At 38.8% G+C, this 13,580-nt stretch overlaps 1 protein-coding gene across 2 annotated transcripts in view; it reads left to right on the forward strand.

The window, feature by feature from the left end:
- GFM2 (GTP dependent ribosome recycling factor mitochondrial 2) overlaps positions 1 to 13,580 on the forward strand; it is a 51,271-nt gene that overhangs the window by 15,445 nt on the left and 22,246 nt on the right. For both annotated transcript variants that reach the window (XM_068990602.1, XM_068990603.1), the window contains exons 8-12: positions 3,355 to 3,443; positions 5,110 to 5,170; positions 5,437 to 5,616; positions 10,790 to 10,870; positions 12,166 to 12,314. In XM_068990602.1, coding sequence (XP_068846703.1) covers positions 3,355 to 3,443; positions 5,110 to 5,170; positions 5,437 to 5,616; positions 10,790 to 10,870; positions 12,166 to 12,314 — 560 coding nt within the window. The remainder of the gene's footprint in view (positions 1 to 3,354; positions 3,444 to 5,109; positions 5,171 to 5,436; positions 5,617 to 10,789; positions 10,871 to 12,165; positions 12,315 to 13,580) is intronic.

Genomic DNA, 13,580 nt, shown 5'->3' on the forward strand with positions numbered 1-13,580 from the left:
GGAATCCTGGATCAAAAAGGTTACAAAGGATATCTTTGGGAAAATCAGAAATTTGAATATGAAGTATGTATATTAAAGCATTGTGTCAGGGGGCTTCCCTGGCGGTCCAGTGTTGAGACTCTGCCATTCCAATGCAGGGAGTATAGGTTCTTTCCCTGGTGAAAACTAAGATCCCCCATGCCACAAGGTGCAGCCAGAAATTTTGTTTTTAATGTTAACTTAAATTTCCCTGAATGTGGTCTTTGTAACTGATCATGCAGGAGAATGTCCTTATCCTTAGGAAATGCATGCTGAAGTATTCAGGGTTGAAATGTCATGGTACCTGCAATGTGATCTCATGGCTCAGCTCCCATCCACCCACAGATACATACGTGGTTTTAGTTTGGGTGCCAAGATGGGATTAGATGTAGAAGAGATTTATTGGGGGGAATAAAAAGGGAGAAAGAGAAGTAGCAGAGGGTGTTCAGACCACAGGACAGGCTGACACCTGTGAAGGAGAAGGGTAGGAAGGGGGATTCGGGAGGAAGAGTCTCAGGCTACAGCACAGTTACAAGAGAGTTTGACTATACTCTGGGGAGTCTTCAAGACAAAGTTACCTGTTAGAGGAACCCATGTCTTGTGGGTATAGACCTACATTATTACTCTGCTGAACTCAGTCATTAGCTGGGAACAGCCCCCAAGAAGGGGACCCTTGAGAGAACATGGTGTTGATCTCGAAGGCTAACAGTTGGGACCATCAGTTAATCGTGCTCTGCATAGTAGTTTCAAGTGGCACATTTTCAGAGCCACCACACACATAATGTGTACAGAGGCACGTGTTTATGTATAGAGAGAAAAAAGGCAAGTGTAACGAAATGTTAATATTTGGTAAATCTAGGTGAATGAAGAGTACATGGGTATTTATTGTACTGTTCTTTCCCCTTTTTTATAGATTTGAAGTGTTTCAAAGAAAAGTTGGAGGGGAAATAAAATAGTTATTGTCTGTCTACCTGAGGACCCCTGACAGACAGTGATATTTGCTTGATATAAAGCCTGACACTGAGGTCTGAGGTTGATTATACACTATTATTTGTATTTCTTTGAGTCACTTCATTTCCTAATGGTTGCATCCTTCCTATCATTATAATTCTTTACAGGCATTTGACACTTAATCATTCAGACAGATTACATTTACAAGATTGAAATATGCTTAGTAGGAAGTTTCTGAATTTGTGATACAGGAGGCTGTTATTTGCTAAAATAGTAGATGAGCTTTTAGCTGGCTGGTGGAGTGATGGGAGTTTTATTTCTTAATATGTTTTGTTTCTTGGGAAATTTATAATGTATATCCCCCCTACAACTCACATAAAAATTAGTGGGGCCACTAGGTAACAATTTCTTAGAAAAAGACACAGGAAACAAAAAACAAAATTGATTCATTCAGTTCAGTTCAGTCACTCAGTCGTGTCCGACTCTTTGCGACCCCATGAATCACAGCACGCCAGGCCTCCCTGCCCATCACCAACTCCCGGAGTTCACTCAGACTCGGGTCCATCGAGTCAGTGATGCCATCCAGCCATCTCATCCTCTGTCATCCCCTTCTCCTCCTGCCCCCAATCCCTCCCAGCATCAGAGTCTTTTCCAATGAGTCAATTCTTGGCATGAGGTGGCCAAAGTACTGGAGTTTCAGCTTTAGCATCATTCCTTCCAAAGAAATCCCAGGGCTGATCTTCAGAATGGACTGGTTGGATCTCCTTGCAGTCCAAGGGACTCTCAAGAGTCTTCTCCAACACCACAGTTCAAAAGCATCAGTTCTTCGAGAAATGCAAATTAAAATTACAAAGAGACCGTTTCATACCCACAAGAATAGCTAAAATTAAAAAGAATGATGGGAAATCTTGGTTGAGGATGTGTAGTAATCGGAACTCTTACATGTTATTGGTGGGACTGTGAAATACTATACCCACAGTGGAAGACTATTTGGCAGTTTCTTGTAAAATTAAGTATGCACTTGTCCTTGTTGTTGTTCAGTCACCCAGTCATGTCCAACTCTTTGTGACCCTGTGGACTGTTGTAGCATGCTAGGCTTTATACAGAGGAATTTAGCAGTAAAAATTAACTAGTATATGCAACAGTGGGAATGAATGTTGAAAATGTTATATTGGGTGAAAATGCCATGCTATTTATATGAGGTTCAACAATAGGCAGAATGAATCTTGGGACATAAAAATCTCTAATGTTCTATGTGTTCTATCTCTTCACTGGGATAGTAGTTATACAAATATACACACTTATCAAAATTCATTGAACTGGACTCTTAAAATCTGTATACAGTTGACCCTCAAACAGCATGAGTTTGAACTTCATGGGTCTGCTTACAAGTGGATTTTTTTCACTAAATAGGGGCTTCAGACTCCATAAGCCAGGGTTGGTTGAATCTGCAGATGCAAAACTGCAGCTAAGGAAGGCCACTGTAAAGTTAAAAGTGGACTTTTGACTTTGCAGAGGTTTGCACCCTAATCCCTGTGTTGTTCAGGGGGCAGCTAGCTGTATTTTATTGTATATTAAGTTTTACCTAATAAATGACAAACTGGTATCTATTTTAACAGTGTCAGCACATTAGGTTTTTAAAAGTCTAGGCTCTACTAGGCAAACTGTTTATATTTAACACATACAGAAAGTAGAATTAAAAGAAGCCAAATAAAAAAGCATATGAGAATTGTGACTTAGAAATACAGGTGTTGGCTTCCTTTCCCCTCCTTAAATTTTCTTCAGTTTATATGAGTATTCAAACATTCACAGTAAAAATACTTGATTTTTGTCGTAGTAGCATTTTATAGTACATTCCTATTTTTTCTTTTCACATTACAACTGTCTGAATTAATTAAGGCAAAAGTCCATATTGCACAGATCAGAAAACTGATGAGTTCAGTATTATATGATGTTACCAAGTGTGATTGTTACCAAGTAAGGTGAAGCCAAACAAAGAAGGTCTTGTGATTCTTGGTTAAGTCCTCTCTCTGTGACTCCCAGTACTTCTCAGTGGTTCATTTTCTTTGTCTTGCATCCTGGTTCACCCAGAGTATTCTTAGCTGGAAGCATAGTCTTCAGGCATACTTGATCAATTTTTCAGCTGTTTTAACCTGACAGCATTAGCACGGGTCCAGAGGGCTGCCGTCTGTGGGGTTGCACAGAGTCAGACACGACTGAAGTGACTTAGCAGTAGCAGCAGCAGCAGAGATATATGTGCAGTGGTACTAGCTATGCTAGAACAGGGCCCGGTTCCGTTACAGTGCAGGCTGAGGTCTGCTTATTTCATGTGTAGTAATGGTTGTTTTTGTCAAATATGTGTTTTTTTCCTTATCTTTGCTTTAGGCACAAACTCTTACAGTATGGAGGCAAGCTGATAAGCACAAGGTACCTCGAATCTGTTTTTTAAACAAGATGGACAAAATTGGAGCAAGGTATTTAAAATGTGTTTCTTTGGCTTATCAAAGTAAGAATATTATTTGAGCTTTTAATGCACTATAACTTAAATTTAGAAACAGCTATTCCCTATAAAGTATAATCTATTCCATGGTATCCCAATTCAATCCATGGTACCTATTCCATGATATCCCAATTCAGTCCCATTTAAAAAGAATTCAAAGCAGCTAACAGGTAAAGGAACAATGTGGGATTAATAGAGAGCTGATGATGAAGTGCTCTGATTCTGAGGTAGAGAGGCTTTATCCTATTTTTTAGGCTCCTGACAGAGTGATGTCTCACTGATTCCACTGGCTCTATTTAGAGCTGTATGGCTGAGTCCTTGTATTGCTGAATGGTGTTCCTGTCATTGCTAATGGTAGAGGGTAGAGAATTGTTTCCTGTAGTTGCCTCAGTGAGTGATGTTCTTCCTTGTCCCCTGATTTTCTTTAGCTACTGGGTAAAATGCTCTCAATGAAAAGAAACTAGGAAGGAGACCATAGGTGTTTTGAGACCTGCATATAGGGCAAACACGTTAAGGCTGAGATGTAGTGGTAATTCCGCAGACTTAGAGTGGTGATCCTAAATGGATACGTTATCTTGAGAACAGAACTCAGACAGTCAAGAATGTATGAAGGATTTGGAGAAAATGAGAAAGGGTGAGAATTAAGAATTCTGATGATTCTGGGGAAATGTGAAAGGGGGCAGTCCTGATCTGTGGTATGGGATTGACAGTTAGAAACCATAAACTGTGTCTCTTCTAATACCACACAGGTATGCTTTGTGTTTCTGTCACTCTGTATAGTAATTCTAAGGCTGCTGGTTTAAAGGACTTTTGTCTTGATCAGTAAAAACACAGCAACCTTCAAAATGTGCTAGACTAAAGTTCTGACCATTTTCTGTTTGGAGTTCCTTGAGATTGATAGAAGTACTGACTGACAGAACCTGTAATGATGGGAGGGAGATGACTGGATACTAGGTTGCTGCTTAAAGACATTGGGACCAGAATGATCTGCATGTGTGTGTGAATCAGCCCTCATGCCAAAGATGGCATGTGTTTTGTAGGTAGCCAGCCCTAGTGTTAGCACAGAAATGAACAGTATAGCATATGATATGAAGAATGCCTGAGATAAAAGTATAGAAAAGTAAGGCTGGCTCTAGTCATGTGTGATAACAAATGTATTGATATTTGTTAAGAGAAAGAATCTTTGACTTGTAATCATAAATCTTGCATTTGAATCTTAACTCCAATTTATTCTGTGTGACTTTGATCAATTCATTTAATCTTAACCTCAAACTTTAGTTAAATGAAGCTCACAGTAATAAAATACCCTAAATACACTTGTGGCAGAATTATGATAGATTCTCAGTCACTTTTATCTGAAAAGTGAAAGTGTTAATCACTCAGGCGTGTCTGACTCTTTGTGATCCCATGGATTATAACCTGCCAGGCTCCTCTGACCATGGAATTCTCCAGGCAAGAGTACTAGAGTGGGTTGCCATTCCCTTCTCTAGGGACTGTTAATCTGAAATTAACATTAAAAGACAAGATGTCCTGTGGAAAAATGTTAAATGGTGAATATTAGGAGCAATTTAGGGTTATACTTTTAGAGAACATTCTTAAGTCCTATTTTAAGAATCTTAACATTTTTAATTATTTTACAGTTTTAACTATGCAGTTGAAAGCATCAGAGAGAAGTTGAAGGCAAAACCTTTGCTTTTACAGGTTGGTTGATTAATATTTGGTTTAATTAATATGAACAGATCCTTCTTAGTTTCCTTATCAGTTTATTGTGGTATTATTATATACATTTTTGAAGCTATCTCAGATCCTTTTGGAAGAAGTTAGGATATAAGTAAAAATAGATTTAGATTATGATAATGATGATAAGAGACATTTGGGAGTGAGTGGGGGAAGTTTTATCACCAGTATAGTTTTAATTGAGTTCTAATGATCATTTACTAAAATGTTTGTCTCACTCTGACTTACAGTTACCAGTTGGTGAAGGCAAAGCTTTCAAAGGAGTGGTGGATGTAGTAAGTAAAGAAAAACTTCTTTGGAATCCCAATTCAGATGATGGAAAAGACTTTGAGAGAAAACCTCTCTTGGAAATGAGTGATCCTAAATTGCTGAAAGAAACAACGGAAGCAAGGAATGCCTTAATTGAACAAGTAAAGTAAATACTTTGAGCTTAAAATTGCTTAAATATTTAGAAACTTAAAAAAAATGTTTACTGTGACATTTCATCTAAATTTACAAATAGAATATATAAAGTATAATACTGTGAACACCAGTGTAATCACCACCCAGCTTAAGAAGTGGAATATTCGCAATACTCTGGAGTCTCTGTGTGCCATTTCCTGATCTCTCTCCCTTCCACTAATCTCTACCCCCCACCACCACCTTGATTGCAGTATTTATCTCTCATTTGCTTTACTTTATAGTTTACTACAGATATATACCTCATTTTCCATGTTTTTGAATTTTACTTAAATGGGGCTTCCCTGGTAGCTCAGCTGGCAAAGAATCTGCCTGCAATGCAGGAGACCTGGGTTTGATCCCTGGGTTGGGAAGATCCCCTAGAGAAGGGAAAGACTACCCATGCCAGTATTCTAGCCTGGAGAAGCCCATGGACTGAATAATCCATGGGGTTGCAAAGAATCAGACACAGCTGAGCGACTCTCACTTAAATGAAATGATACTGTTTGTATTTTATTACGTTTCTCAACATGTTGGAGATTCATTCATGTGTGACGTGTGGTTAAACTTCATTCGTTTTCAGTCTTCTATAGTGTTCCAGTATAATATCATCCTACAGTTTATTGTCTGTTCTCCTGTGAATGGACTTGAGGTTGTTTCCTCTTTTTTTGTTGTGGTGAACAGTGTTTCTGTGAACATCTTGGTATGTATCTCTTTGTACACATTGCAAGAATTTGCTAAATATAAGAGTGGAATTGCTAGGTCAAAGAGTATCATCTTTTTTACATTGGCAGATGTCCTATATAGTATTCCCATTTTATAGGTGGGGAAACAGAGGATTAGAGTGCTTTAATAAGTTGTCATATAGCTAATGAGCAGCAGAACGGGAATCTGAACCCAGACTGTCTTAGTTAGAGCTAGAGCTCTTACCTGTTTTGCTATACTCTGTAATTTGAGGTGGAGGGGGCATGAAAAGAATACAAGCGGAATCAATAATTAGGTACATAACTGGCTCCCCTCTGAGGTGTTTTGACTTGTACCAAGAGCTATCAGGGTTTCCCTGGTGGCTCAGACGGTAAAGAATCTGTCTGCAATGCGGGAGACCTGGCTTCGAACCTTGCCTGGAGAATGCCCATGGACAGAGGAGCCTCCACAGTTCATGGAGTTGCAAAGAGTCAGACACGACTAAGTGCACGCACGTGCATACAGTATACAAACACACACCCCTCTACCTATCAGTACACACACACACCCCTCTACCTATCAGTACACACACACACCCCCCCCACCTATCAGTACACACACACACACCCCCTACCTATCAGTACACACACACACACCCCCCAACTATCAGTACACACACACACACCCCTCTACCTATCAGTACACACACACACACCCCCCAACTATCAGTACACACACACACACCCCTCTACCTATCAGTACACACACACACACACACACACACACACCCCTCTACCTATCAGTACACACACACACACCCACCTCTACCTATCAGTACACTCACACACACACACCCTTCTATCAGTACACACACACACACACACACACACACACACACACACACCCCTCTACCTATCAGTACACAAACACACACCCCTCTACCTTTCAGTACACACACACACACACCCCCCACCTATCAGTACACACACACACACCCCTCTACCTATCAGTACACACACACACCCACACCCCCACCTCTACCTATCAGTACACTCACACACACACACACACCCCTCTACCTATCAGTACACACACACACCCACACCCCCACCTCTACCTATCAGTACACTCACACACACACACACCCCTCTACCTATCAGTACACACACACACCCACACCCCCACCTCTACCTATCAGTACACTCACACACACACACACCCCTCTACCTATCAGTACACACACACACACTCACACACCTCTACCTTTCAGTACACTCACACACACACACCCTTCTGCCTATCAGTACACACACACACACACACACACACACCCCTTTACCTATCAGTACACAAACACACACCCCCCACCTATCAGTACACACACACACACCCCTCTACCTATCAGTACACACACACACACACCCCCGCCTATCAGTACACACACACACCCCCCTCTACCTATCAGTACACACACACCCCGCCTATCAGTACACACACACACACCCCTCTACCTATCAGTACACGCGCACACACACACACACACATACCCCTCTACTTATCAGTACACACACACACACACACCCCTCTACCTATCAGTACACACACACACCCACACCCCCACCTCTACCTATCAGTACACTCACACACACACACACCCCTCTACCTATCAGTACACACACACACCCACACCCCCACCTCTACCTATCAGTACACTCACACACACACACACCCCTCTACCTATCAGTACACACACACACACTCACACACCTCTACCTTTCAGTACACTCACACACACACACCCTTCTGCCTATCAGTACACACACACACACACACCCCTTTACCTATCAGTACACAAACACACACCCCCCACCTATCAGTACACACACACACACCCCTCTACCTATCAGTACACACACACACACCCCCCCCGCCTATCAGTACACACACACACCCCCCTCTACCTATCAGTACACACACACCCCGCCTATCAGTACACACACACACACCCCTCTACCTATCAGTACACGCGCACACACACACACCCCCCTCTACTTATCAGTACACACACACACACACACCCCTCTACCTATCAGTACACAAACACACACCTCTCTACCTATCAGTATACACACACACACACACACACCCCTATCAGTACACACCCACACACCCCTCTACCTATCAGTACACACACACACACACACACACACCCCTCTACTTATCAGTACACTCACACACACACACACACCCCTCTACCTATCAGTACACACACACACACCCCTCTACCTATCAGTACACACACACACACATCCTTCTACCTATCAGTACACACACACGCACCCCTCTACCTATCAGTACACACACACCCACCCCTCTACCTATCAGTACACACACACACATCCTTCTACCTATCAGTACACACACACACACACACCCACCTCTACCTATCAGTACACACAGACACCCCTCTGCCTATCAGTACACACACACACACACCCCTCTCCCTATCAGTAAACCTAAGAAAGATTTTGTAATATCATTGAGCCAAATTACACTTGCATGTATATCGCTCTGTGTTCCAGAACATGGTAGTATATAATGAAAATAAGGAAAATTTTGAGATGACTATCAGTAGATAGTAATAAAGTATTCATCACACACACAAAAAAGTATTCATCACGAGGAATACATACATATGTATAGAATTAGAGAATAATAGCATATCACAGCAGCTAGGATAGCTATGATCAAAAAAAAGGAAGAGTTGGCAAGAATGGGGAGAAATTATAACCCTTGTGCACTGTTTGGGGAATGAAAATGATAGAACTTCTATGGAAAACAGTATTGTGGTTCCTCAGAAAATTGAAAATAGAATTACCATATGATCTAGCAATTCCACTTCTGAGTATATGTCCAAACAAATTGAAAGCAAGCTCTCAAGCTATTTGTACATCCTTCTTCATAGCAACATTTTTCACACAGCCAAAAAGTGGGAGCAGTCCAAGTATTCTTCAGCAGATGAGTGGATAAAATGTGCTATATACACAGTGGAATATTATTCAGCCTTAATAAGGAAATTCTGACATATGCTACAACATGGATGAACTTTGAGGCCCTTATGCTAATAGCCTCAAATAAACCAATCACAAAAAGATGCTGTAGAATATCACTTATATGAAGTAGCTAGAGTCCTCAGCATTATAGAGACAGGAAGTAGAATGATAATTAACCAGGAGCTGGGAGAAAGGGAGAATGATAAAGAGTTTGTTTCATGGATATAGAGTTTTGGTTTGGTGACATGAAAATGTTCTGGAGACTAGTTTTATGACAGTGTGGGAGTATACTTAAGACTGTTCACTTAGAGATGGTTAAGATGGTAATTTTATGTTTGTTATATTTTACCACAGTTTAAAAGTTTTTGATTAGAGAATAAGATTAGTGCAACTAGAATCAACTTCATGTGTTCCAAAGGTGAACAGCAATGAAAAGAATATTATATACTTACTGTATGTTCTGGAAGCATAGTTTGAATTGGTTATTTAAATTTCACAGTAACCTCATGGGATAAGTCCTAGTATTATCTCCATGGGTAACCAAGGAGAGGTGACATAACTTCTTTCTTTTCTTTTTTTAAGTTTGTGTTTGCTGGCACTGAGTCTTCACTGTCGTGTGCAGGCTTTCTCTAGTTGGGTGAGCAGGGGGCCAGACTGTTGCAGTGTGGAGGCTTCTCATTGAAACTCTTTTGATAATTTTATTATCACCTGAATTCTCCTGTCACATAGGCAAATAATTAGAAAACAAATATGAATGAGGTTATTTATGTTTTTATTATTGAAACGATACCATGACCTTCTCGACTTAAATTTATTCCCTCAGTGAAGAATTATAAACAAGATATATTATTTTACTTAGCTGATATGATGAACATTCAAAATATTAGAGGATTACCAATGAAACTTTTTTTATGAACTAAGACCCCAAATCTGTTTATTGATTTATTTATTTTGGTCACACAGCATAGCATGTGGTATGTTATTTCCCCAACCAGGGATCAAACCCACGCCCCCTGAATTGTAATTACAGTTCTTACCACTGGACTGCCAGGGACGTCCCCTCCAGATCTATTTTAAAACAGCAGTCCATTGTATATATTATCTTTGGCTATCAATCGTCAATTTTCTCTTATTTCTCTTGAGTACTCTGAGTAGGTAGTACTGAATTGAGGTGCTTTATCAAAAGGCTCTGCTTCCCATGAGTTTAGAAAACTCATGAGCTCATATCTTCAGTTTTCAGTCTCTTTCCTTTGAAAGAAGATCTCTAGAAGATGTGATGAGTTCCTTAGCCTGGATAAGCTGGATTGTGTAACTGTCTTGAAATATTTGGGTAATGGATATTTATGGTGTGTAGACCTATAGTTGTGATAATGAATGCAAGTTATAGAACTAAAGCCTTTCCTTTCAGGTTGCAGATTTGGATGATGAATTTGCTGACTTGGTTTTAGGAGAATTTAGTGAGAATTTTGATTTGCTACCAGCCGAAAAGGTAAATTTTATTAATCATTTACTTCTGACCAAGTTTTACTATTTGGATGTGGTTTGATGACTGTTGTAGATTTTTTTTTCAACTTTAGACATCATTAAAAAATGCCGACTTAAAAATTATAACACTGTTAAAAATTAGAGAACATTGTTCATTTTCTGCATCCTTTTCCTTTCACTGTGATCATTTCACTGAGTAGTAGTAGGGAAATCACAGATAGAAATTTGGTGTTTTTTTTAAAATTTCCTGATATTTGAGACTACTATAATGGTCATTTTTCTCAGAACATTTTTTCTGAATCTGTTTTAATTGTTAGTGGAAACTTATTCTAGATCTTCCCAGGTTTTTTTTTTTTTTTTTCCTGGCTTTCTTATGAAATACATCAAACCAAAGAATTGTATTTGAATTATGACAGATTTATTCAAGGTCTTTTTGGTTTTTTCTGCCAGGAACCTTCTCCCATGAACAGTGTTTAAATGGTAATGTGTTTTAAGTTGACTTCAAGATGAGCCCAGCAAATTCGCTTGATTATTTTTCATGGAAAGAATTAACGAAAAACATAAGATCTGTAGATTAATTTTGAGCCATTTGAAGTAAGAGGTGTAAAAATGTTTTTTGCATGAAATGCTATAAGTTTGAATTTTTTTCTTGTTTAGTATTTGCATGGTTAGATGTGATGTTTACTATACCATTTAGTCACATAATATGATTTCTGTTTTCAAAGAGTTTACAATATAAAATGAAGTTGACCCACCATTCCTCTTATCAATAGCTTGCAAACACATCTAAGCTTTTCATGATTTTTGTGATCGTTTAAAAGTTGTTTCTAACTTTGGTACACCTCATTTTGTCTTGGATTTTATTTAATGTGGATTTAATTTATTTGAAGAAACTGGAATTCGTATTTCTAACAAGTTCTTCTAGTAGACTATCAAGGTTAAATCACAAGTAATTAACTCACTTTTTCAAGAAATATTTTTATTCAACTACTTTATTTTAGACACTTTTCCAGTTTTTGGTGATTTAGTGCTGTTTTATGGGATTTGCTATAATGCTTATATAAATTTTACATTCTAGTGGATGGGGGGACAGACAGTAAACATAAATATATATTTAATATACCAGATAGTGATTAATGCTATTTACAATGAAAAATAAACAATAAGGTCATAAAGAATGATGGTAGTGTGCTGAGGAGTGATATTTTACATGGTTAGTTAAAGAAAACATCTGATTCTGAGATATTTTGGTGGAGACCAAAATACTATACATGAAACATTTATATCTCTGCTTTATAGCTACAAACTGCAATACACAGAGTAACACTGGCTCAGACAGCAGTGCCTGTGCTTTGTGGAAGTGCCCTGAAAAACAAAGGGGTCCAGCCCTTATTAGACGCCATTACTATGTACTTGCCTTCACCGGAAGAACGCAACTATGAATTTCTGTAAGTATAAAAGTACATAGATTAAAATCTTAGGTAGACAGATAGGTCTTATTTTTCAAAAATGGTAGCTGAATCACAATTTTTGAATAACATTGATGAAGAATATTATTGTAAACAATATATAGAGTCATTGTAATTTTTACTTGAAAGGGATGTTTGTCATCATCTCTTGTAACGTGCTATCTTTAAGATGGTGCTAAGAATGTGTGACTTCTTTGCTGTGTAAAAGTACAAGTGTTGACCCTTCCATCTTAGTCTAAGAAAAAAGAAGTAGTACCCTGGGGGTGTTTGATAAATATGCTATAGATATATTTATATTTATTCTGGATTTCAAGATTTTCCATAAGCTCAAAATATTTTGTGACTGTAAGGAAAGGTCTGTTGTTTTACTCCTCTTGTGCCTAACAGCTTTGTCCTTGGTAATAAATCCTCTAAAATCTAAGTGAGCTTTGTGCATAATGGCAGGCAGAGGTGGACTTTAATCCTGTTAACTGGAATCTGAGTCTCTTTTCATGTCTCTCTATTGGAGAGGCATTATGGCAGTGTGATGATGAGTATGGACTGTGTACTACTTGAATTTAAATCTCAGGTCCTCTCATCTGTAAAATGCAGAAAGTGGAATTTATCTCATAAGATTGACACTAGCATAAATGAGCTAATATTTATAAAGCACATAGAGCAGTTCCTAGTATATGATCAAATCTCTATATAAGGACTTGTTAAATAAAATTTTGGAGAGAACAGGAATAAGATTAGAGCAGCTCAATAATAGAAGTGTCTAATCTCCTGAGTCATGGACTCCTTTGAAACTAATGAAAATATGGAGCTTTTTCCTCTGAAAAATGTACCTATGCACAAAATTTGGCAATTTGAGACTAATTCAGACTTTCTGAAACCTCTCAGTGAACACTAATTTAAGGACATCATTCTGTAAGTGTTGGTGTTCTAAACAAGTTCAAGTTTATAGTGTAGATTTATATGGCTATGCAGCTGAAGAAAAAGTGGGAGGAGAGAGTGAAAACAGTAATTGAAAAGTACCTTCTTGGGGTGGGAGCTGGGAGGGGGGTTCAGGATTGGGAATTCATGTACACCCGTGGCAGATTTGTCAATGTATGGCAAAACCAATACAGTATTGTAAAGTAAAATAAAGTAAAAATAAAAATAAAAAAAAAAGAAAAGTGCCTTCTTGTTTATCCTCTATGGGGTTTTAAGAAGTGGTGTGATATTCCTAGGTGTATTTTTTGAGGAGGGATGTCTCAGCAAGAA

This window comes from Capricornis sumatraensis, chromosome 18 (assembly GCF_032405125.1).
Source record: "Capricornis sumatraensis isolate serow.1 chromosome 18, serow.2, whole genome shotgun sequence".
Lineage (NCBI taxonomy): Eukaryota > Metazoa > Chordata > Mammalia > Artiodactyla > Bovidae > Capricornis > Capricornis sumatraensis.